Raw genomic sequence first — 26,100 nt, forward strand, 5'->3', positions numbered from 1 at the left:
CGAGCCTGACCACCCGATCCCGTTAGTCGCCTTTTACGACAAGCATAGTCGCCTTTTATGACTAGAATGGGTTGCTGAAGACCTATTCTACCCCGGATCTTCACGGGTACTTATTGTTTAGAACCTAATACATATTATATATATGTCGATTTCCAAATCACATTTTGTTCAGCGTATGCATAGTTACGCACAATGTTACTGAGTTTTTAGAGCGTATTCCGCAAAAGAATTCAACTTCCATTTGAAAAAACCCAAACGAAATTGTGGTAGATCTAGCTTTACTTCGAAATATTAATGTGAACATTTTGAAACACGACATTTTTAAAAATAAACATCAAAACATTTTGAAACTTTTTTTATTATATTGTTTACGTTAAATTAGAGCATGATGTGCCAATGATTCGAACCCAACATAAACATCCTCAGTGATGCGAATGGTCGTTTAATCACATGTAAATAGGACAAGCGTCCGGGCTGCCCTTTCTCGCACGGGGAGCATTTATAGCCGACACCGTAACTCACAAACAGGAAGTTACACTTTCAGTGTACACCGCTTTCAATATGGCGCTGTCCGCGGGACTGACGAACGACGACGAAACAAAGGAGTAGTTTCGTGCTGTTATGAATGCATTTTCCTCATCGTTATGAAACGTTTTCCAATGTGACAACTCTTTGTGTTAATGGCAGGCGGAGAAGCCGAATGTCAACGAAATAAAGAATGGTTAGCAGCTATTTTTTTGTAATTTTATTGGTGTCATTTCAAGTAAACTAAACCGAGTGTCTGCAGACTGCTGGCTATTTGAAATAAGCAAGGCTTATTCCTATGGCAACTGTTCACCTTTTTAGCTTTCAATATCTTAAAAACTATCAATTTGTTTACCTGAAATCTACGTGACTCTCAGATTGAATCTCGTGGAATTGTTTATGTCGTGTGTTTGTCAACAGGAGTTTCAGTTGACGTGTTGCATTACCAGTGTAGCAAGAAACTCGAAGTTGTAAAATCGGTTGTGCATTAAATATTGAACGCAGAAATTTGACCTGAAGAGTATTGACTTGTCTAAGTTTTAGTTCTTGTTTAATCCATTCCGTTATTTCAGTTCCGTATTGCTGCCTTGAATGAGAGTGACAGTGGTGATGACAACACTACCTACTCCCAGCATGCCGCCACCACAAGAGAGGCCAAGGTTTGTAGACAGAAGTACACCATGTTTATTTGTTTAACTAACAAATGACAGTTCTAACCATATTTAAATTCCTGTCATGTTTCATGATAAGGTAATCATTTTCTTTGGTTGAATAAGTTACAGATTACGAACGAATATGTATTGTGCAGTGTCGAAAACATTGAGTCAATTTATGAGGACTATTAAAGTGAGTGAGTGAGTTCATTTTGCCATCACGTGGGCAGTGTTTCAGCCATATGGACAAGAACAGTTAAATCAAGTTTAAGAAATATCTGTCACAAAGGACTATTAGGGGTTAATTAGAAGTGTATATCACTGTTGTGAGTGTATGCAGTGTTTTACATGCTTTGTGCAGTACATGGACATATATAATACTATTTAGAAGCCACCTTGAAAATCATAAATGTAGCAGAATGTAAATATTGTGTATTTTAAGCCTAAGGTATATAATTTATGCCATGTTTAGTCATTGTTGTAAAAGTACCCTAGTGAGTAAATATGTATTGAATACCAAGAAAGTAAAGAATCAATACCCAAAGTGAGTGATAATTAGTTAGAAAATGGTTCTCTAAACATTTTCTCGAGCCCTGATTCACTGTGTTACCACAGGAAGCTGAAGCCTTCAGCCTGTACAGCCGGGCACTCAGTCTCCAGCAGGAGGGAGATGTCAGCGGAGCGGAACAGACATTGCAGGATCTTGTGTCTCATGATTTCCTGATTGAGGTATGTTATGTGTGATGATAGCATATATGTTGTCTGGACCAGACAAACACTGACTGATGTTATGAACAATGGGGTACAAAGACACAATCACTGATCCTGACTATCAGGTCTATTATCATGATTATTATTTTGGTTGCGTACCACAAGCAGAGGTTGATATGGGCCTATTCTAACCTGGTCTATCCACATGTTGTCCTCCTACAAGGGGTATCGTTTTCACATGCTTTCAGTCTTTTCTGAAACAAAATGCAGATGAGTAAAACCAGGAAACATTTGTAACTGGTTTCAACTTCAGTGTTTTAATCTATTGACCTTACTCAAGTGACTGTTTAGATTCTAAGTGTTACAACCTCAGCTGAACTATTAGCTGGACCCTCAGCTGAACTTTAGTGGACCCTAAACAACTAGTTGACCCTCAGCTGAACCGATAGTTGCACTCACAGTTGCTCCCTTTGTTGCAGCCCTTGCAGAACCCCCAGTTTCACTCTCAGTAGAACCCCTAGTTGCACCCTTTGTCGAACCTCGTGTTGCACCCTCAGCTGAACCAAGAGTTGCACCCCTTATTGCACCCTTTGTCGAACCTTGTGTTGCACCCTCAGCTGAACCAAGAGTTGCACCCCTTGTTGCACCCTCAGCTGAACCAAGAGTTGCACCCTTAATTGCACCCTTTGTCGCCCCTTGTTGCACCCTCAGCTGAACCAAGAGTTGCACCCTTAATTGCACCCTTTGTCGAATCCTTTGTCGACCACCTTGTTGCACCCTCAGCTGAACCAATAGTTGCACCCCTTGTTGCACCCTTTGTCACAGTTACACCTCACTATATCAAGATCTTGTTTGTCAGCATCATACCTATGCTTTAGACTTCTCTAAAGTAATAACATGTACGCCCTGCCTCGCTGGTTTCCTCCCGCTGTAATGTCGCAACATGCTGTGCTATTACTGAAACATTGATCCACGTGGTGTAAAGCCTGACTGACCCACGTATGTCCATGCCCCTAGGCTGCCCGTATCGTGGAGGAGGAGCTGGACAATGTGGTCCATCCCGGCCTTCAGCTGCTGTACTCCATCCACAAGAACTTGGCGGCCATCGCTGCAGAGAGGGGAGACCTACAAGCTGCCATGAAGTCCTACCTGGAGGTAACTATATTATGTTTCATTTTGTCTTGGAAAGTCCTTTACCACTTAATTGTATGAATTTGCTTTTCATCGTAGTTACCACACAACATGGCATAGAAAAAGTACTTTCATACACTAAACATGTTCACAAAGTATACATTGCAAGGTTGTATTTTCAGGCAGTGAAGATCGACTCCAGTGAAGTGACTGTGTGGTACAAGATTGGAACTATTGGCCTGAAGATACATGACTACTCTCTCTCTAGGCTGGCATTTGAACAGGTACGTACCTCAGTGGGCTAGCACTATAAAACCAGCTTCAGTCTGGGCTAGTACAAGCAAACGCACATACACATACACACGCATGCACGTCGTCATATGAGCGAAATATTCTCAAGAACGACGTTAACCCAATTTCTCCTCACCTCACCTCACCTCACCTCACCTCACCTCACCTCACCTCACCTCTCCCCACCTCACCTCACCTCACCTCACCCCACCTCACCTCCCTCCGAGACCTCCTAGACCTCAACCTCACCTCCGAACCTCCAACCTCACCTCACCTCACCTCACCTCTCACCTCACCTCAAACCTCCCTCACCTCCGAACCTCCTGAACAACAGGTACATATAACATTATGATATGAAAAGATTTTAACCGTTAAACCTTGCGAGGATTTCTGAATAGAAAGCACTGATGGCCCAGTAATCCAGTTCATAGTGCTGATTTTCGTCTCTTTGATATGACAAAAGTTTATGATCTTGGGTACGAATCCTGGTTCACCCCCATAATGTATCTAGTAGTGTCGACACCATAGTTATGGGATTCACCAAAGTGGTGATGGTCACATTTCGGTTTCCTCATGCATGAAGTTAAAACACCTTGATATAACTGGAATACTGTTCAAACAGTGTTAAAACACCTTGATATAGCTGGAATACTGTTCAAACAGTGTTAAAACACCTTGATATAGCTGGAATACTGTTCAAACAGTGTTAAAACACCTTGATATAGCTGGAATACTGTTCAAACAGTGTTAAAACACCTTGATATAGCTGGAATACTGTTCAAACAGTGTTAAAACACCTTGATATAGCTGGAATACTGTTCAAACAGTGTTAAAACACCTTGATATAGCTGGAATACTGTTCAAACAGTGTTAAAACACCTTGATATAGCTGGAATACTGTTCAAACAGTGTTAAAACCATCTGTTTCACTCTCTTGTGACCGTCGAAGGTCCGGGTTAGAATGAACCTTCAGTAACCCATGCTTGTCGTAAGAGGCGAATAACGGGATCGGGTGGTCAGACTCGCTGGCTTGGTTGATACATGCCATTGGTTCCCAATTGCGAAGATTGATGCTCATTCTGTTGATCACTTCATTGTCTGGTCCAGACTTGATTGTTTACAGACCACCGCCAAATAGCTGGAATATTGTCTGGTCCAGACTTGTAAAACCAAACTCACTATTGGCGTGAAGTCTCCACTCACTCACTCACTCACTTGTGAGTTTGAATGAATTGACAGCTACCAATGCTGGTCAGGAGAGGTGACCAAATGGGCAGTGTGGTCAGGCTCAGTGCCTTGGTTGACATCCTGATATCAAGGATCACAATAGCTATCACGGGATTCGGTTATTTACCAGCTGCCATCATATGGCTGGACTATTGCTGGATGTTGCATAAACTAAAAACAAACTTCAGTTCATCTTGTTGGCATGGAAACCATATTGTAGATTTGACATTTACCATTTGTGATCTTGTTAAATGGAAACGATGTTTTTATGTGTGAGTTCAGCTGTGAAAATATTGTTGTATTTATTGCAGGGCCTACAATGCAATCCCAATCACTGGCCATGTTTGGATCACGTGATCCCGGTGTCATACGCCTTGAATGATTACTGGCGTAAGTGTTTATCTGTACTGTGTGTACCAAATATACCTATGTATTCTTGGTCAAGGTATTGTTGAATCTTTTTTAATATTGATGCAAGAATTGTAACCCACCCTGGGCATGGCTTCCAAGAAGTGTGAGCGAGTGAGACCTTTCAGCACTATTCCAGTCGCTTTCCTCACACATCAAGTGTAGGGACGGTGGGGTGGCCTAGTGGTTAAAACGTTCGCTGGTCTCGCCGAAGGCCTGGGTTCAATTCCCCACATGGGTACAATGTGTGAAGCCCATGTCTGGTGTCCCCCAGTGTGATATTTGCTGGAATATTGCTTAAAAACGGCATAAAATCATACTCACTCACTATAAATCATAGTGGACAGGTTTACTGTTATTCTGACTTGAGCTATTACCATGATGATGATGATGATGATGATGATGATGATGATGATGATGATGACTTTACAGGGTGCCTGTACTACATTGCCAAAGCTCTAGAGAAGGACTGTCACTATGAGAAGGGGATTGCCCTGAGAGAGGAGATGTTCCGAGAACAACCTTCCCTCAGACAAGACTCCAAGGATATGTTCATGTACTGGTGAGCTCTAGGCTGTGCAAATTGGATGCCAAAGTCTCATCAAACAATAACTATAATTTATCTTCCCATGTTGACCTTCTCACATCTATTCCCATGTTGTCCCAATTCTCTTCCCTTGTTGATCTACTTGTTTTTACTATTTTATTAAATTTCCATTTTCTCGTAAAGATTTCCATTGGTCTATATTTTTGCACATTATGGTTGGTCTATATTTTTGCACATTATGGTTGGGATATATATTTGCACATTATGGTTGGGATATATATTTGCACATTATGGTTGGGATATATATTTGCACATTATGGTTGGTCTATATTCTATGGAAATAGATAACAAGAGGAGCCAGCATACACGTTTAAATATTTCTGTGATTTCCCCAACAGTGACCCTATCATCTTCACCATGAAGCTGGACAAGGAGGACGCAGAAGAGGTACAGATAACAGTTATTACAAATTGCCTTTTGCACTGCCACTAATCACATATTTAAGATATCTGTGAAGAACTGATCTTCAGCAACCCATGATTCCCTTTAGAGGCAATTGACGGGATTGGTAGACACACATTATTGTATCCCAAGTGCGTAGATCAATCCCCAGGATATCAATCACTGGATTGTCTGGTGTGGAGTCAATTCTTTACAGACTGCCATCATATACCAGTTGTGTTCAACAACAAACAAACAAATATAGCAAGCAGATGTTCAATATTGTGTTGCAGATTTATTCTCTCAGAAGTCAAAGACCCATGAAGATCCTTGTTAAAATTGATCTTTAGTAACCCATGCTTGTCATAAGAGGCGACTATCAGAATTGGGTGGTCAAGCTTGCTGACTTGGTTGACCATGTCATCGTATCCCAATTGCGTAGATTGATGCTCATGTTGTTGATCACTGGATTGTCTGGTCCAGATTATATACAGACAGGCACCATATAGCTGGAATATTGCTGAGTGCAGCATAAAACTGAAGCAGTCAGGCATTTGTTTTGTTGGTATTCTGGGGCAGAACCTATCCTCAGTACTTGAAGGCATCACCTGACGTCATCACCTCATTCACTCATTCTTTGGAATGCTTTGATACTGAGATATGATACTGTAAGGAACAGCATGAATCCTAAAGCCTCTTGATGAAAATGTTGATCCAAACTTGAAGTGTTCTATTATTATCTGGAGTTGAATGGCTCAGTTGCTTATAGATCTACTTCTCATGGTCACTTGCAGTATGTGGAGGAAGCTCTAGCCATGCGGAGGAAGAAGCGAGAACTTGCCAAGAAACCTCCACCCCCAGTCATCAAGTTTCCAGAGAGGATTGAATCGAACACGTAATAATATTGATAACTTACATAAAACTTGAGTTGAATACAAAGGGGAATTATTTCTGTTCAGGTGACTCTGATCCTTTTATATATTATCCTTCTATGCATATGATACTTGTTAGTCTTCAGTAACCATGCTTGTCGTAAGAGGCGACTAACGGGATCGGGTGGTCAGGCTCGCTGAGTTGGTTGACACATCTCATTGTGTCCCAATTGTGTAGATCGATGCTTATGATATTGATCACTTGATTGTCTGGTCCCGACTCTATTATTTACAGACTGCCGCCATATAGCTGGTAGTGTTGGGAATTGGTTAAAATCTCATAATTGATGATTGGTTCATTACTACCGATCAATCATCGCAAATAATTGGTTAGCGTCATTTATGAAATTTGTTAATGCACATTAAAATAAAGGGGGACAAATGTAGTTCTTCTGGGGTTTTTTGGCCAAATTTCACATCTTTAAAGGATGACTAGTATGTTAGGGGAATCTTTAAGATAAATTCAATCATGACTTGAAACGAGCTTGTAGTGCTTACGAAATGTAACAGACAAAACCAACCATGTGAAAAATATTGTTAATGAAAACAAGTGTTCCAGAATTGTTTGTGTTCGATTATGAGAAATTATGATCGATTGCTTGGTCGTTTAGTCACTACGACCAATCTTCGATTATTTCAATTAATCGGACCACCACTAATAGCTGGAATATAGCTGAGTGCGGTGTTAAACAACAACCTACCAACTATGATACTTATATGTATGAAGCATCTCGTCTAATCCTGTTTGTTGCTTACAACATGGGGTGGTGGGGTAACCTAGTGGTTTAAATGTTCATATGTCAAGCCGAAGACCCTGGTTTGATTCCCCACTAGGTACAATCTGTCATGCCAATTTCTTAAGTGCCCTGCCATAATCTTGCTGGAATATGGCATCAAACTATACTCACTCACTCATTGATTACAACAATAAAGCTGTTGCTTTTATAGTAATATGTATCTGTTTAATTAATGTTCAGTCTCTTATTTTCTGTCACATGTTTTAGGTGTATTTGTGTCAGTAAGATCTTGATTAGACTTCAGTACATTTCATTGTAGCTTGCTGTATCTGTATCTTGCTGTGTGGAGTGAATGAGTTGGGTTTTACACTGCTTTTAGTTAGCGATATCACGGGGACACCAGAAATGGGCTTCACACATTATACCCATGTGGGAATCTAACCCAGGTCTTTGGCGTGACAAGCCACAAGGATACCCCACTGTCCCTACAATGTGCATATATACTGAGGGAATAAAAAAAGGGATCATGAAAAAGTACAAGCTTTGAATCGCATAGCTTGTAAAGAAACCTGGAAAAAAATACAGGAACACTTGTGCTTTCATGTGATCCCTAATTTTTTTCCCTCAGTATATCAAAGAAAGAAACTTGTTAACTGGTGATGGTTTTGTCTGACAGATGGAAGTCAGTAGGGGAGGCTCTTATAGCTCTCTACAACCATGCTACCCGGGCAGACCCTCCATTGGTGAGTAGCATCACTCCACGGGTCCAGTTATATTACAACTGTTATGTTAATTAGTAATATTCATTAATATATATCCATTCATGTTAAAAATAACAGCAGCAAATTTTACAAATAGAACAAAGTTTTCTTATTGTTTTGTGTGAAATGTAATCATGTTGGAATACAATTATCAGAGGTCAAATTGTTCCCGGGAAAACAATTTGCTGCTTGCAATAGGTTTATTGACCAATCAGTCTGGTCCTGAGAGACATGTCCAAATTAGTGTGGACATTTGTAGCTTGTTTCATTCATTCAGTCTATCGACCATTAGGGGAGGTAACACATGATCAGACCCAAGAAGATCTGGGTTAATATCTGGGTTGGAATTGGTTCTCAGCAGCCCATGCTTGTCGTAGAGGCGACTAACAGGATCATGTGGTCAGACTTGCCATTGGTGGATCCCTTTTGAAAATGACTAAAGACCACATAGAAGTTAATGGTTTGCACTGGCGGAGAGAAGAGGGGGTTCAGGGCGTTCGAACCCCCTGAAACCCTCCTTTGAAAATTCCTGGATCCGCCTTTGCTTGCTGACTTCACAGATCAATGCTCATAATGTTGATCACTGGATAGTGTGGTGCAGACACGATTATTTACAGACCTTCATACAGATGGATTATTGCTGAGTGTTAAATATGAAAAACCAAAAACACATTCCATATATTGACCAAAAGGTGAGGTAACTCCTGATCATTTCTGTTCCAGAGCCTGTCTATGCCAGTTGACATGTCTGAGTACAAGGAGGAGGCTAGGGGAGACAATGACAAGGACAATGAAAGTAAATCTGTCACCAAGGACTCTACTGAGATACCAGAAGCAGCAAATGGCAAAGAGGCAGATTTGAGTATGGATGTTGATGGACTGTTTGATGTGGTTGATGGCGACATCAGGCCACCTGCAGACACTGACAAGAAGGATGATCATGAGAAACAATCTGAAGCTAAAACAGATACACAAGCTCCAGTTGTGAAAGAGGAACCTGTGCCCGATGAGATTAAAGCTGAAATAGTTCCAATGGATACTACTGAGGTGGCAGCTCTGGCTATGGAAACTGTGGACACACCTGTGAAGGTTCCACCTGTAGTGGCAGAGATAAAGACTGAGGTGAAGGAGGAGGTGAAGGGGGTGTTGGCCGAGGCCATGGATGATGATGGAGATGTGTATGCCATATCAGATGGACTGGACGCTTCACCGAGTCAGTCACAGGTGGGTGACGTGTCTGAGAGGACAGACACTGTGTTACCTTTCGCTGTGCCAATTTCGGAGGCTATTGTTATAACTGTGACGAGTCAGAGTCAGAAGTCAACAATGGGGCAGGATTCTCAGACAGCAACTGTGTCCAGCTCACCAGTTGCCTTAGCTTCAGGCTCAACAGTTCCAGTGTTGAAGTCACCTGTATCTACAGCTCCAGGAACTATAGTTCCAGCTTCCATGTCTCCAGTATCCATGGGTATAGCACCAACTGTTCCTGTGTCCAAGTCGCCTGTATCCACAGTTCCAGGATCAATAGTTCTAGGTTATAAGTCTCCAGTATCCATGGATATAGCACCAGCTGTTCCTGTGTCCAAGTCGCCTGTATCCACAGTTCCAGGATCAATAGTTCTAGGTTATAAGTCTCCAGTATCCATGGATATAGCACCAACTGTTCCTGTCTCCAAATCGCCTGTATCAACAGTTCCAGGATCAATAGTTCTAGGTTATAAGTCTCCAGTATCCATGGTTACAGCATCAAATGTTCCCATGTCCAAGTCGCCTGTATCTACACTTCCAGGATCAATAGTTCCGGGTTCCAAGTCTCCAGTAGCCACGGTTACAACATCAATAGTTCCTGTGTCCAAGTTGCCTACCTCTGCATCAGATGCTGCTAAGACACCCATCATGAGAGGTATGCTGGGTCATCCTCATGTTGTAGGGGCAGTTGATGACCCCCACCTCACCAAGCCGCACCCAACATCAGCAACTCAGTTGTTTAGCACCCCCAAGAGCAACCTGCTGCTTACCACCGCCGTCCCACCTGAACTTCGAATTCAGGTTCCTAATCCAAAGATGCGTTCACCTCCTCTGACACCTGGACTCCTCAGTCCTGTACAACTGGTGGCTTCCCCTAAATCCCACTCCGCTCCTGTGACACCAGACATCCTCCAACGGAACCCTTTCCCAAGGTCGCCACCATCCAGACCTCTGGAAGCCACGGCATCTAAATCTCAGTCTCTTCTGACTCTGGCCTTGACCCAGCCTCCAGCTCAACCTCATGCATATAATTATCCACTAATGCTAGCAGCTGGTGATGCTCATCCTACTGAGATACCTGTCCATATTTCTCCAACATCCAAAACCCTCTTGTCGCCTGTCCATGTGTCATACCCTCTACAAACCTCAACATATGTTTCAAGCACGAAAGAGACATCTCCCATCCAGACAGTTCCTCTCCAGAGTACAATCTCCAGACATCTGTCCACAGCTATTCCTCTACAGGCAACATCCGCTGGAGGCCACACCACTCTCAGCCCGGAGGACAACCAGATGATGGCACAGCAGGCTGCAGCTCACACCCTCATCGCCCTGGCCCAGATGCCCACTCAACTATCTCCCCAGAGGCTCACAGCTTCTGCCGGTTTTATGTCAGGAGGGTTGATGAAGCAGTCACCGGAGTCTGTTGTGTCCACACAGTCCTTCCCATTACCTGCTGAAGGTAGGTTACAGGTTATAAGTCTGTTGTGTCAACCCAGTTGTTTTCTCTACTTCCTGACCACCTGTGAAGATCCCAATTACAAACCCATACTTGCAGTAAGAGGCAGCTAAAGGGATCGGATTGTCAGGCTTGCTGACTTGATTGACACATGTCATCATATGATGTCAATCCCTGGATTGTTTGGTCCAGACTCGATTATTTACAGACTGCTGCCATACAGCTGGAATACTGCTGAGTGCTGCGTTAAACAACAATCAAACGACCTGGTGAAGACAGGTGATGTGTTAATTGTCAACCCAGTGGCTCATCCATCTGTTGGAGCTGGGTGTCATTGTCCAGTGTGCATCTCTATTTGACTGCTGTGACATGTGTGTGACATCTTTCCATTATTGATCGCCCCTTTGGATGTGGAGCAGTACCCCCTATCATACACTGTCATTAGATCTTACTAGACTGACAGTTAACGTCTTTATTACCAGAGGATATCTGTAATGTCATCCTGTCATACACTGTCATTAGATCTTACTAGACTGACAGTTAACGTCTTTATTAACAGAGGATATCTGTAATGTCATCCTGTCATACACTGTCATTAGATCTTACTAGACTGACAGTTAACGTCTTTATTACCAGAGGATATCTGTAATGTCATCCTGTCATACACTTTCATTAGATCTTACTAGACTGACAGTTAACGTCTTTATTACCAGAGGATATCTGTAATGTCATCCTGTCATACACTGTCATTAGATCTTACTAGACTGACAGTTAACGTCTTTATTACCAGAGGGATCTCTGTAATGTCATCATGTCATACACTTTCATTAGATCTTACTAGACTGACAGTTAACATCTTTATTACCAGAGGGATCTCTGTAATGTCATCCTGTCATACACTTTCATTAGATCTTACTAGACTGACAGTTAACATCTTTATTACCAGAGGATATCTGTAATGTCATCCTGTCATACACTTTCATTAGATCTTACTAGACTGACAGTTAATGTCTTTATTAACAGAGGATATCTGTAATGTCATCCTGTCATACACTTTCATTAGATCTTACTAGACTGACAGTTAACGTCTTTATTACCAGAGGATATCTCTAATGTCATCCTATCATACACTTTCATTAGATCTTACTAGACTGGCAGTTAACGTCTTTATTACCAGAGGATATCTGTAATGTCATCCTGTCATACACTTTCATTAGATCTTACTAGACTGACAGTTAACATCTTTATTACCAGAGGTAATGTCATCTCTCATAATGTCATCCTAGACTCATACACTTTCATTAGATCACTTACTAGACTGACAGTTAACATCTTTATTCATCCTGTCATACACTTTCAGAGGATATCTGTAATGTCATCCTGTCATACACTTTCATTAGATCTTACTAGACTGACAGTTAACATCTTTATTACCAGAGGGATCTCTGTAATGTCATCCTGTCATATACTGTCATTCGATCTTACTAAGCTGACAGTTAACGTCTTTATTACCAGAGGGATCTCTGTAATGTCATCATGTCATACACTTTCATTAGATCTTACTAGACTGACAGTTAACGTCTTTATTACCAGAGGGATCTCTGTAATGTCATCCTGTCATACACTGTCATTAGATCTTACTAGACTGACAGTTAACGTCTTTATTACCAGAGGGATACCTTTTATGTCATCCTGTCATACACTGTCCAAAGAACTGACTAAGCTGACAGTGTAGAACTGAACTTCGTTATTGAAAGAGTGAAATCAGTACTATTGTCATGCTCATTATTGGGAAGAAGTTTCGTCAGCTTGTGTATCTGTATCTGTTGACATTTTATTGTGAACTGTATAAACAATTGAGCTAACTTGCTGTGGCTGTAGTGTTTGTTGCCCTAATATTTTCGTAATAAATGATTTCTGGATTATTTCCTGATGTATGTGAGTAGCTCCTCTCCTTCAACAATCCACTCTGTCCCCAGTGGCTCTGCAGGATCACCCCAACCCCGTGTCCCGGGACTTGGGACGGGGTCTGACAGCAGGGCGGCTCGGCGCCAAGAGGAAGCGGGTCAGCATTCCGATTGAGGATGCTGGGATGAAGAGGCGATCTGCAAGGGTGAGAGAGATGATTCGATATTCTACTTAACAAGGATTAGAGTGAGAGATGATCAGAGATTCTACTTAACAAGTTAGAGTGAGAGATGAATCAAGATTCTACTTATCAAGGATTAGAGGGTGAGAGATGATCAGAGATTCTACTTATCAAGGATAAGAGGGTGAGAGATGAATGAAGATTCATCTTATCAAGGATTAGAGGGTGAGAGATGAATCAAGATTCTACTTATCAAGGATTAGAGGGTGAGAGATGAATCAAGATTCTTCTTATCAAGGATTAGAGGGTGAGAGATGAATCAAGATTCTTCTTATCAAGGATTAGAGGGTGAGAGATGAATCAAGATTCTTCTTATCAAGGATTAGAGGTTGAGCGATAAATCAATATTCTTCTTATCAAGGATTAGAGGGTGAGAGATTATCAGAGATTCTACTTATCAAGGATTAGAGTGAGAGATGATCAGAGATTCTACTTATCAAGGATTAGAGGGTGAGAGATGTATCAAGATTCTTCTTATCAAGGATTAGAGGGTGAGAGATGAATCAAGATTCTTCTTATCAAGGATTAGAGGTTGAGAGATGAATCAAGATTCTTCTTATCAAGGATTAGAGGGTGAGAGATGATCAGAGATTCTACTTATCAAGGATTAGAGGGTGAGAGATGAATCAAGATTCTTCTTATCAAGGATTAGAGGGTGAGCGATGAATCAAGATTCTTCTTATCAAGGATTAGAGGGTGAGAGATGATCAGAGATTCTACTTATCAAGGATTAGAGGGTGAGAGATGATCAGAGATTCTACTTATCAAGGATTAGAGGGTGAGAGATGAATCAAGATTCTACTTATCAAGGATTAGAGGGTGAGAGATGAATCAAGATTCTACTTATCAAGGATTAGAGGGAATCAAGATTCTACTTATCAAGGATTAGAGGGTGAGAGATGAATCAAGATTCTACTTATCAAGGATTAGAGGTTGAGAGATGAATCAAGATTCTACTTATCAAGGATTAGAGGGTGAGAGATGAATCAAGATTCTACTTATCAAGGATTAGAGGTTGAGAGATGAATCAAGATTCTTCTTATCAAGGATTAGGGGATGATTAGGCCTCGTGCATGAGGTATGTGGTCCCATGTGTAGGCCACAGGTCCAAAGTCATGTGACTTTTAGCGATGTTGGTCAGGGTAGTAAATGGATGGTGATCATATTTGGCTGCATGACTATGGGAGTTTTTGCTCTTTGGTCCTGCACAAGGAGCACATGCAGTGTCTCCTTGAAACATTAGCTCATAATGAAATGCTCATAATATTTGCAACATGGCTGTCCAGTCAAACAGACCAACTGTTCATATAGTGCCAACCATCCACAATACCAAAAGCACTTGCTTGAAGATCATGTTTTTATGATTCATGCTAGACCACCTCAGCAGGACCTCTTTACCCTCAGGTTCGCAACACATCACGGAAGAAGCAGGAAGACAGCATCAACATGCAGGAGCTGCTGTACAAGTTCCTGCCGTCGTCCCTCCTGTGAGTCTGATGTAACCTCTTATGTAATGTCCTCAGGTCCTTGTGTATCAGTAGCAAGCTCTCAGATCTTTGATTGTTTTTGCAAAAAAGTGATGTTTACTCACATTGCTACCATCTCATTTCTGTTCTTTGTTGTATTCATTGTTGGTCCCTGCCTGGCGCAAGGACTGGTCAGCTCGGAGTCAGTATAATGTGTCTGAGTGGGGTATTCATGCCCACTTTAAGAAACTATCATTACAATTTTGACACAGTTCACAATTTGTTACGAGGGAGGAGTGCAGAGAAAGGGACAGCCAGGTGTTAGAGAAGCATGTGCACAAGTGCCGACTAAGTTATTGATTCATTAGCCTGTGCTGTGCTGTCTCCATCCTTTGTCGCACACCTGGCTGTCCCTTTCTCTGCACTCCTCCCTCGTAACAAATAGTGAAAAATTTTAATGATAGTTTCTTAAAGAACTTTTTTGGTGGAGTCCGGACAATTTTCAAATATAAGAAAGCTGTTGGGTATTAGTAAATGATAAACATGTGTACTATTTATATATATGTGGCAATTTTGTACAATGATCAAATTTGCAATTCATCGGCCCGTTTCTGACTCAAATGGACTGTAATATGTGTACGTTTTCAGGCAGGCGAGTGATGATGAGGAGGAGTTGACGATGGAGGAGACAGACTTGAGTGTCATGGCAGTGGACAGTCCAAGCAGTAGAGGTACTCACATATTAGATACTGAGTGAGACTGATGAGCCAGATGTCAGACATGCAGGTCACTAATGTGATGATGAAATGTCATATAACAGTTGATTTTACATACATATTTCATTTACCACCTCCGTGGTGTAGTGGTCAGAACGTCCGCTCGGAGAGCGGAAGGCCGCGGGTTCGATCCCTGGCCGTGTCATACCAAAAGAGATTAAAATATGGTACTTATTGGTCCTTGCCTGGTGCTCGTCATTAATGGGTAAAACAGGGACTAATCGGCTTGGAGTCAGTATAATGTGTCTGAGTTGGGTATTCATGCTTAACTGCGGCATGGTATCTCAGTGGGCTAGCACTATAAAACCAGCTTAAGTCTGGGCTTGTACAAGCAGCCACACATACACACGCATGCACCTCGTCATATGAGCAAAATATTCTTAAGTACGACCTTAAACCCCATTTCACCTCGCCACGTATTTCGTTTAAAGGATTACTACATTGTCTATTGTATATTAACACCATGCCTTGATGCAGGAGCAGCACGACGCCCCTCTGATGGAGCACCGCTGGAGTCGACGGAGGAGAAGGAGGTGAAACAGTTCATCCAGAAAGCCATCAAGAACTACGGCATCATTGATCTCCTGTTCCGCTTCCTCACCACCCTCACCGACAAACACACCATGAAGTGGTACGTACAGTAGCAAGTCCATAGGGGGTTTAATGCTGTGGGGCCCAAGCATTTGGTGATTACTGCCCAAGCATTTGGTGATTACTGCCCAAACATTTGGTGATTACTGGCTGTCTTACAGCTGCTAAGAACAGCATTTCATATATATCATGTTGACTTTTGGCAGTTTGGGGATCATGAGTGAGTGAGTTTAGTTTTACGCCACACTCAGCTATATTCAAGCTATATTCTATTCATTTTTTTTCTTTTTTTATTATTCTAGTATATTTATATAGCGTACATATCCACGCAACTGGTGCATGCTCATGGCGCTGGTATTTTTGGATGTCAATCTCAACAACACATCGTATTATCAATCTCAACTCCCTGGGGAGTATACAACTCTTGCTGCCACTAGGCGCACCGAGTTATTGTTGCTTTCTCATCCTAACGAGGTACCCATTCACAGTTGGGTGGACTGGGACACATAGTCACAGTACTTTGTCCAAGTTCACTGTACATTGCGGTACCCGCAACTAGGTGTCTGCACGTATTCATGTGGCCACCATCTGGTCATATACCAACGGATCTTATATGGCGTCTGTCTGTAATTAATCGAGTCTTAACCAAACAATCCAGTGATATACTGTACACATTAAGTCAACTTGGTCTTGACAACAAAAATATACCCCTAAAATAATCGGGATCCTTAACTTTTTTTGTTCAGTATGGGAAGGAGGTCATTGCATATAATGTTGATCATGATGACTTCCTAATGTGTTTTGCTGTATTGAAACCACAGTTTCTTCTTTGCAGATAATCTTAAGGTGTTGATGAGGCAGAGGTTATGACATTTCTTTTTTTGCCTCTTATATTTTATGAAACTTTGGTCTGAATTCATGTGATATGTGTTTATATGTGGCACTGTTCTTCTGTATAACTGTTGACTCTGTGTTGCAGGCCCGAAGGTTTAGGGGAGGTGTTTGTGCAGGTGTACGACAAGCTTCGCCAGCACCTAACATTTCCATGTGTGTTTGGGTGAGTGAACTCTCAAGCTCCAGTTTTGGGGGAGGAATGTTCAAATTGTAGATGTTCACATCTTAAAACCATGAATATTAGTAGTCAAGTGTGTAGATGCATTTAGAGACACGCACACACACTAATATACACTTTGATATATTAGTGTGCAGTAGTGCAATATAATCTTAACTCAACATTTCATTCCTTTTCACCTCACTTCTATATTTAGATCACTGACTGAGTTTGGTTTTACGCCGCTTTTAGCAATATTCCAGCAACATCACGGCGGGGGACACCAGAAATGGGCTTCACACATTGTACCCATGTGGGGATTCGAACCCGGGTCTTTGGCTATATTTAGATCAACATTGTAATAATATCAATAAGCTTTGTTCCTGGATCTTATCAGGTGAATAGTTGTCTAGCCTTTGCATGTGTTTATGATGGGTGCACCCATGTTGGAGGATATGATTACCTTTGCAAACACCTGGAATCATCACTTTTTTGATAGTGATTGTAAACACATGCTTATGACACAGTAAGAGTTGTACAATTGACTCTACTATTTGCAGAGGAGTCTTATGGTTGTGGAAAGAGTTGTTTCACTGTATTTGTGATATTTGAGCCGAGTTTGTGTTTTTCTTTCCAGGAGTGCAGATGATGTGAAAGATGAGGACATCTGCGAGTACGGACGAGTAAGTAACATGATGTCATACAAGTAGAAGTGAACAGTTGATAACTTCAGATGTGTTATGTTCTAGTTCAAGAGGATTCGTAGTAGAAATTGAAATAACATCAACTATTGTCAGGTTTAACAAAACATAACATACATACCCAGGGTAAAAGAAAATAATCTTATAGGGTTGACAAGTCGAAGCATTACTTTCCTTTTGCTCTTCTGTGAATTTTTTTTTCAGTAGTTAAATGTACAAAATAGACTCGAGATAGACTGGCAGTAACCATGGATTCTTTGTCTGCACTTTGTGTTTACTGTTATGTGATGTAAGGGACCGTTCATAATTTATGGCTAGGGGATGTGGTGATAATTTTAAGGTGGGGTCACCCATTTTGTTCCAGGGAGGTAAGGGGGTCATCAATTTTGTACACATGTACTAGGGCCGGTGGGGTAGCCTAATGGTTAAAGCGTTGGCTCCTCACGCCGAAGACCCGGGTTCGAATCCCCACATGGGCACAATGTGTGAAGCCCATTTCTGGTGTCCCCCGCCATGATGTTGCTGGAATATTTCTAAAAGCGTCGTAAAACCAAACTCAGTTAGTCAGTCAGTACACATGTACTAGGGGTGGGGTCAGCAATTTTGTGCATAAAAATATTTAAAAAATCATCTTTAAAATTATGGGAAGGGTTGGGGGGTGTCATTGGTGACATACATTGTACATAAATTTTAGGGGTGTGGTCATTCACATTATACATGCTTCTCCATTTAAATCATCATCACACTAAGTTTGCAGGAACAGATTTCTTTGTTGGCCGTATCAAGCTTACATAAAACTGTATACATGCTCTTTATCTATACGTATAACAACTGGACTATCATCTGATGTTTGTAGATTTGTCTGATGTGGGCTGAGCTGAAGTTGGACCATTGGCTGTCGATACATTCCAACACTTCCGGCACATCTCCAAGAGGGTGGGTACCTTATTGATGCAGTCCTCTGTCTTATCATATTCGGCCAGTTTTAATGGATATGTCTTGAAATGTGCAATATCTAAACTCATTATCTGAGATGCATCAAATCATAGTTTTCCAGATTGTTCCTAGGGTTTGTAATAATAATAATAAAAGGCTATTTATATAGCGCATATATCCATGTCTGTGACATGCTCAAAGCGCACAAAATGAAAAGTTCCAGAGTGCAGTCAAACTTTGATGAGTAGTGCTTTTGATTATTTTTAGGAGAAAGTTCAGTCTGTGTATTCCTTATATATTTATCGTTTTCGGTTTTGCTGCACCTTGGATAACGCGAAGTATTCATTTCGGTCAACTTTTACACAACAGTGTTTAACGGTGAACTATAGTTCATGACTTATCTTTGACCATTATATTCAGTTATTAATTAATGAAAAAGGTGAAATATTGAGGTTTTGACACTTGTTCGTGGTAGTAGCATTTGCAGCTATGGGCATTTTTCGTTATTTCGCCTTTGATGTGAGTCCTCATAATTTTAGTTGCCATCTTCCATCTTGCAGGGGGATCCAGTCAATTTTAGGAGAGCCAGCTGCCATGGAGGAGTTCTACAGAGAAGACCTGTGGTATATCACCACCCTGGCAGGCAGCAGATGTCGGATGAAGGAGGTGTGGATAGAGTACGCTGCTAGAGGTGAGTGGACTGACTGACTGAGTTTGGTTTTACGCTTTTAGCAATATTCCAGCAACATCACGGCGAGGGACGCCAGAAATGGGCTTCACACATTGTACCCATGTGGGGATTCGAACCCGGGTCTTCGGCGTGAGGAGCCAACGCTTTAACCACTAGGCTACCCCACCGCCCCAGAGGTGAGTGGAGGACAACATTTCTGACGTTGCCATCTTCACAGTTTCGATGCCATCTAGTCCCTTTTTGACTTTTTAGAGGAAAGTAAGAGAGTGTGAGACCAGCTTCTGCTACTGTTCAGAAATTGAATGGATATTTACATAAAATAAAAAAAGTGTGAATTAAGAATTTGGATCTGGGAAGTAATATTGTATGACAGTGGTGATCGTGTTCGTTTCCAGTGTACTGGCTCAAGGCAAGGTTCTCCATGATTCAGAATGACAAAGATGAAGCTGACTTTTGCTTCGACAAGGTAAATTAGTCCTAAACACTGTTTTCAGTTGAAGTACATACTTGTATTCTCTCTTTCATAGGACTGAATCAACCTTCAGTAACCCATGATTGTTGTAAGAGGTGACTAACGGGATTGGGTGGTCAGGCTCACTGACTTGGTTGACACATGTCATCGTATCCAATGCTCATGCTCAGACCGATGCTCATGCTGTTGACCACTGGATTGCCTGGTCCAGACCGCCATTTAGGAGGAATATTAATGATTGGGGCGTTGTACAAACAAGAAAAAGCACACTCTTTTCCTTACATTCACTCACAATGTGATGGACTGTATCCTCTTATCAGCGTGTATGATCTGATTCAGCTCTCCTATGTAATGGACTGTGCCAAGGAGGAGAAGGACATCACATACTTCAAGTTACAGAACTGCAAGGTGGATGACGTAATATCAAAAGGTAATGACTTGCTTTGCATCACATCATTTTTCTGTTTCATTTTCATTAACCAGATCAATGTTAACTTTCTTTGTGATTTTGCTAAATTGTTTATGACACAGCCTGACTGTCGAGGTTTTGGTAGAGAATGTAAAACCTAGGGAGGAGGGATTTCCCTCCTACCAAGCTTTTACATTCTCTACCAAAACCGAGGGGAAGTGTTTTCCCTAACATATAAACCGTCAATGATGGATAATTATGATGTAGATGATCATTTAATGAAGCTACATAACAATAACTGAAGCGCAAGTAAATTCAATTTAATGACAGTAACTATAAATAAATAATTCAACCCCAACGTCTACGTCGGCTTGGTGGCCGTGAGGTAGAGCGTCCGCTCAATAACCTGAAAGATGTGGTTCCAATCTTGCTTGAGAAAACATTTGCACTTTGATATTGATCTTGGACGATATTTTTCAGTTGATTTCAAACACTCATATATCATTTGAATGTTGATGTTCATATAGAGGTACAACAAGTAAAACCTGGGAAGATGTCTTACTTACAACAAGTAAAACCTGAGAGCAAACAAAATCCTCAAATGAGGTTATTCTGGGAAAACAAGAGATGCTTAATATATAGTGAGAGGCACACTTCAGGTTTATATATCTGTCACTCTGGTACCAAGTTGTCTAATCTATCCCTGTTTTGTAGACCAGGTAGACAAGCAGCAGGAGTCCCTCCAGCGCAGCCAGTCCTTGGAAGAGACCCAGAAGCTGTATGAAGCTGGGAGCTATGACAAGGTGGTGGAGTTCCTGCTGCAGACCTTCTCTCAGCCACGCACAGCCAAGAAGGTGACAGCCTAAGAAGGTGAGCTATACTACTCCACCTATACTGAGCCATACTCCACCTTCTCTCAGCCACACACAGCCAAGAAGGTGAGCTATACTCCACCTTCTCTCAGCCACACACAGCCAAGAAGGTGAGCTATACTCCACCTCTCAGCCACACACAGCCAAGAAGGTGAGCTATACTCCACCTTCTCTCAGCCACACACAGCCAAGAAGGTGAGCTATACTCCACCTTCTCTCAGCCACACACAGCCAAGAAGGTGAGCTATACTCCACCTTCTCTCAGCCACGCACAGCCAAGAAGGTGAGCTATACTCCACCTTCTCTCAGCCACACACAGCTAAGAAGGTGAGCTATACTCCACCTTCTCTCAGCCACGCACAGCCAAGAAGGTGAGCTATACTCCACCTTCTCTCAGCCACACACAGCCAAGAAGGTGAGCTATACTCCACCTTCTCTCAGCCACACACAGCCAAGAAGGTGAGCTATACTCCACCTTCTCTCAGCCACTATATTCCACCTTCTCTCTCAAAACAAGAAGGTGAGCTATACTCCACCTTCTCTCAGCCATCCAGCAAAGAAGGTGAGCTTATATTCCACCTTCACAGCCAAGAAGGTGAGCTATACTCCACCTTCTCTCAGCCATGAGCACAGCCAAGAAGGTGAGCTATACTCCACCTCTCTCTCACACAGCAAAGAAGGTGAGCTATACTCCACCTTCTCTCAGCCACACACAGCTAAGAAGGTGAGCTATACTCCACCTTCTCTCAGCCACACACAGCCAAGAAGGTGAGCTATACTCCACCTTCTCTCAGCCACACACAGCCAAGAAGGTGAGCTATACTCCACCTTCTCATCCCCACACAGCAAAGAAGGTGAGCTATACTGCACCTTCTCTCAGCCACGCAGCTAAGAAGGTGAGCTATACTCCACCTCCAGCCACACACAGCCAAGAAGGTGAGCTGTACTCCACCCATCCCCACACAGCCAAGAAGGTGAGCTATACTCCACCTTCTCTCAGCCCCACACAGCCAAGAAGGTGAGCTATACTCCACCTTCTCTCAGCCCCACACAGCAAAGAAGGTGAGCTATACTCCACCTTCTCACCACACAGCCAAGAAGGTGAGCTATACTCCACCTTCTCTCATCCCCACACAGCAAAGAAGGTGAGCTATACTCCACCTTCTCTCAGCCACACACAGCAAAGAAGGTGAGCTATACTCCACCTTCTCTCATCCCCACACAGCAAAGAAGGTGAGCTATACTCCACCTTCTCTCATCCCCACACAGCAAAGAAGGTGAGCTATATTCCACCTTCTCTCAGCCCCACACAGCTAAGAAGGTGACCTATATTCCACCTTCTCTCAGCCACGCACAGCCAAGAAGGTGAGCTATACTCCACCTTCTCTCATCCCCACACAGCCAAGAAGGTGAGCTATACTCCACCTTCTCTCATCCCCACACAGCCAAGAAGGTGAGCTATACTCCACCTCTCAGCCACACACAGTCAAGAAGGTGAGTTATACTCCACTTTTACTCAGGCCTGCACTTTCTCTTAAACAAGAAAGTGAAGCCTGTTCATCGTGTCTCTTGCTGTGATATTAACAGAATATTATCAGCATGAGATTCTACTGTCTGTGAGATGATGATGATGTTGATGATGATGATGATGATGATGATGATGAAGATGATGGCTATTGCAGATATCAGAGGCCCGCAGTTCTCTCCCCGAGCGGCACCGTCAGCTGATGCTGCTGCAGGACTCACTGTTCAAGCTCAAGGACTACAAGGTTGGTGTTTAATGTCGAGTATCTCACATAACAGATAAATGCCAAGTTTATTTGTCTAATTATGATTCACTTTTTCCACTGTGAACACTCTCTAATAATCATTTTACTAACAAAACCCTTTGTGTTCATGCTGAAATCAAATTTGCACTAAAAAACTCAACTTTCTCATTACACCACAGACATTGTTTTAATAATGTTGAAGTCAGAGAGCATCTCCCTGAATCATGCAGATGGGTTTACAGATAACAGTTTATGAAAAAGATTTGAAAAAAGGTTACTGTAATCTGATAAGGACTATGTGGAGGACTCTGTTCAAAGGAACTCATCTTAAGGTCCGTGTGTAATGGACCTAATCTCGCATCATGTGTTGGGTTCTTCTCTAAGCACCATGTGTAGGGTACCTCATCTAAGCACCATATGTAGGGGACTGAATCTAAGGACCATGTGTAGGGGACCTCATTTAAGCCCCATGTGTAGGGAACCTAATCTAATGTCCATGTGTAGGGGACATCATCTTAACACCATGTGTAGGGGACCTCATCTAAGGACCATGTGTATGGAACCTTATCTAAAGACCATGTCTAGGGAACCTCATCTAAGACCATGTGTAGGGGACCTCCTCTAAGGACCATGTGTAGGGGACCTCCTGTAAGGACCATGTGTAGGGGACCTCATGATAGGACCATGTGTAGGGCACCTGTTCTAAGGACCATGTGTAGGGACATCTCATCTCTACCATGGTAGGGACCATCTGAGGGGACCTCATCTAAACACCATGTGTAGGGGACCTCAAGGTACATGTGTCCTGAGGACCATGTGTAGGGGACCTCATCTAAAGACCATGTGTAGGGGACCTCCTCTACAGAACATGTGTAGGGACCTCCTCTAAGGACAATGTGTAGTGGACCTCATCTAAGGTCCATGTGTAGGGGACCTCATCTAAGGTCCATGTGTAGGGGACCTCATCTAAGGACCATGTGTAGGGGACCTCATCTAAGGACCACGTGTAGGGGACCTCATCTAAGGTCCATGTGTAGGGGACCTCATCTAAGGTCCATGTGTAGGGGACCTCATCTGAGGACCATGTGTAGGGCACCTGTTCTAAGGACCATTTGTATGGACCTCATCTAAGGACCATGTGTAGGGGACCTCATCTAAGCACCATGTGTAGGGGACCTCATCTAAGGTCCATGTGTTGGGACCTCATCTAAGGTCCATGTGTAGTGGACCTCATCTAAGGTTCATGTGTAGGGGACCTCATCTAAGGTCCATGTGTAGGGACCCTCATCTAAGGTCCATGTGTAGTGGACCTCATCTAAGGACCATGTGTAAGGGACCTCATCTAAGGTCCATGTGTAGGGGACCTCATCTAAGGTCCATGTGTAGGGGACCTCATCTAAGGACCATGTGTGGGGGACATCCTCTAAGGTCCATGTGTGGGGGACCTCCTCTAAGGTCCATGTGTGGGGGACCTCCTCTAAGGTCCATGTGAAGGGGACCTCATCTATGGACCATGTATAGGGGACCTCATCTAAGGTCCACCTCATCTAAGACCATGTGTAGGGCACCAAGACCATGTGTAGGGACCTCATCTAAGGTCCATGTGTAGGGGACCTCATCTAAGGTCCATGTGTTGGGACCTCATCTAAGGTCCATGTGTAGGGGACCTCATCTAAGGTCCATGTGTAGGGGACCTCATCTAAGGACCATGTGTAGGGGACCTCATCTAAGGTCCATGTAAGGGACCTCATCTAAGGTCCATGTGTAAGGACTCTCATCTAAGGTCCATGTGTGGGGACCTCCCTAAGGTTCATGTGTGGGGACCTCCTCTAAGGTCCATGTGTAGGGACCTCCTCTAAGGTCCATGTGAACGGACCTCATCTAAGGACCATGTATAGGGGACCTCATCTAAGGTCCAAGTGTAGGGGACTCCCATCTAAAGACCATGTGTAGGGGACCTCATCTAAGGTACATGAGAAAGGGACCTCATCTAAAGTCCATGTGTAGGGGAACTCATCTAAGGTCCATGTGTTGGGACCTCATCTGAAGACCATGTGTAGGGCACCTGTTCTAAGGACCATTTGTATGGACCTCATCTAAGGTCCATGTGTAGGGGACCTCATCTAAGGTCCATGTGTAGGGGACCTCATCTAAGGTCCATGTGTAGGGACCTCATCTAAGGTCCATGTGTAGTGGACCTCATCTAAGGACCATGTGTAAGGGACCTCATCTAAGGTCCATGTGTAAGGGACCTCATCTAAGGTCCATGTGTAGGGACCTCATCTAAGGACCATGTGTGGGGACCTCCTCTAAGGTTCATGTGTGGGGACCTCCTCTAAGGTCCATGTGTGGGGGACCTCATCTGGACCATGTGGGGACCTCATCTAAGGACCATGTGTAGGGGACCTCATCTAAGGTCCATGTGTAGGGGACCTCATCTAAAGACCATGTGTAGGGGACCTCATCTAAGGTCCATCTAAGGTCCATGTCCATGTAAGGGGACCCCATCTAAGGTCCATGTGTGGGGACCCTCATCTAAGGTCCATGTGTAGGGGACCTCATCTAAGGTCCATGTGTAGGGGACCTCATCTAAGGTCCATGTGTAGGGGACCTCCTCTAAGGTCCATGTGTAGGGGACTTCCTCTAAGGTCCATGTGTAGGGGACCTCCTCTAAGGTCCATGTGTAGGGGACCTCCTATAAGGTCCATGTGTAGGGGACCTCCTCTAAGGTCCATGTGTAGGGGACCTGCTCTAAGGTCCATGTGTGGGGGACCTCCTCTAAGGTCCATGTGTGGGGGACCTAATTTAATGTCCATGTGTGGGGGCCCCATCTAAGCTCCATGTGAACGGGTCCTCATCTAAGGTTCATGTGAACGGGTCCTCATCTAAGCACTATGTGTAGGGGACCTCATCCCTGATCCATGTGTAGGGCACATCTACATATATGTAATGATTCCAGAAATGCCTGCTGTGGGGGGAGGTGTCCTTCAATGAAGCTCTGCAGTGTTACCGCCGGGCGTCGTGGACAGGCACGGGATGAATGGCTGACTACAATCAGAAGGATCTTTGAACACATCAATAAGTAAGCCAAAACCTATTTTAGACAATTTGTTTTCAGAAGTGGAATTTTTTTGTGTGAAGAGTCA

General features: G+C 43.0%; 1 protein-coding gene across 1 annotated transcript in view; it reads left to right on the plus strand.

Moving 5' to 3' along the window:
* The first annotated feature begins 556 nt into the window (after window positions 1-556).
* Window positions 557-26,100, plus strand: part of LOC124268789 — a 65,105-nt gene continuing 39,561 nt past the window's right edge. The window contains 25 exon segments of the mRNA XM_046703811.1: window positions 557-721; window positions 1,098-1,184; window positions 1,794-1,907; window positions 2,907-3,044; window positions 3,203-3,304; window positions 4,850-4,928; window positions 5,379-5,508; window positions 5,892-5,940; window positions 6,729-6,829; window positions 8,280-8,346; window positions 9,088-11,074; window positions 13,051-13,184; window positions 14,625-14,707; window positions 15,335-15,417; window positions 15,940-16,093; window positions 17,033-17,110; window positions 17,742-17,787; window positions 18,662-18,741; window positions 19,302-19,432; window positions 19,828-19,898; window positions 20,244-20,334; window positions 21,028-21,167; window positions 22,868-22,954; window positions 25,914-25,975; window positions 25,977-26,036. Of these exon segments, the coding sequence (XP_046559767.1) occupies window positions 719-721; window positions 1,098-1,184; window positions 1,794-1,907; window positions 2,907-3,044; window positions 3,203-3,304; window positions 4,850-4,928; window positions 5,379-5,508; window positions 5,892-5,940; window positions 6,729-6,829; window positions 8,280-8,346; window positions 9,088-11,074; window positions 13,051-13,184; window positions 14,625-14,707; window positions 15,335-15,417; window positions 15,940-16,093; window positions 17,033-17,110; window positions 17,742-17,787; window positions 18,662-18,741; window positions 19,302-19,432; window positions 19,828-19,898; window positions 20,244-20,334; window positions 21,028-21,167; window positions 22,868-22,954; window positions 25,914-25,975; window positions 25,977-26,036 (4,157 nt within the window). The 5' untranslated portion in view covers window positions 557-718.

Source organism: Haliotis rubra, unplaced genomic scaffold, assembly GCF_003918875.1.
Source record: "Haliotis rubra isolate DU_JTF1 unplaced genomic scaffold, ASM391887v1 Scf14, whole genome shotgun sequence".
Taxonomy (NCBI): Eukaryota; Metazoa; Mollusca; class Gastropoda; order Lepetellida; family Haliotidae; genus Haliotis; species Haliotis rubra.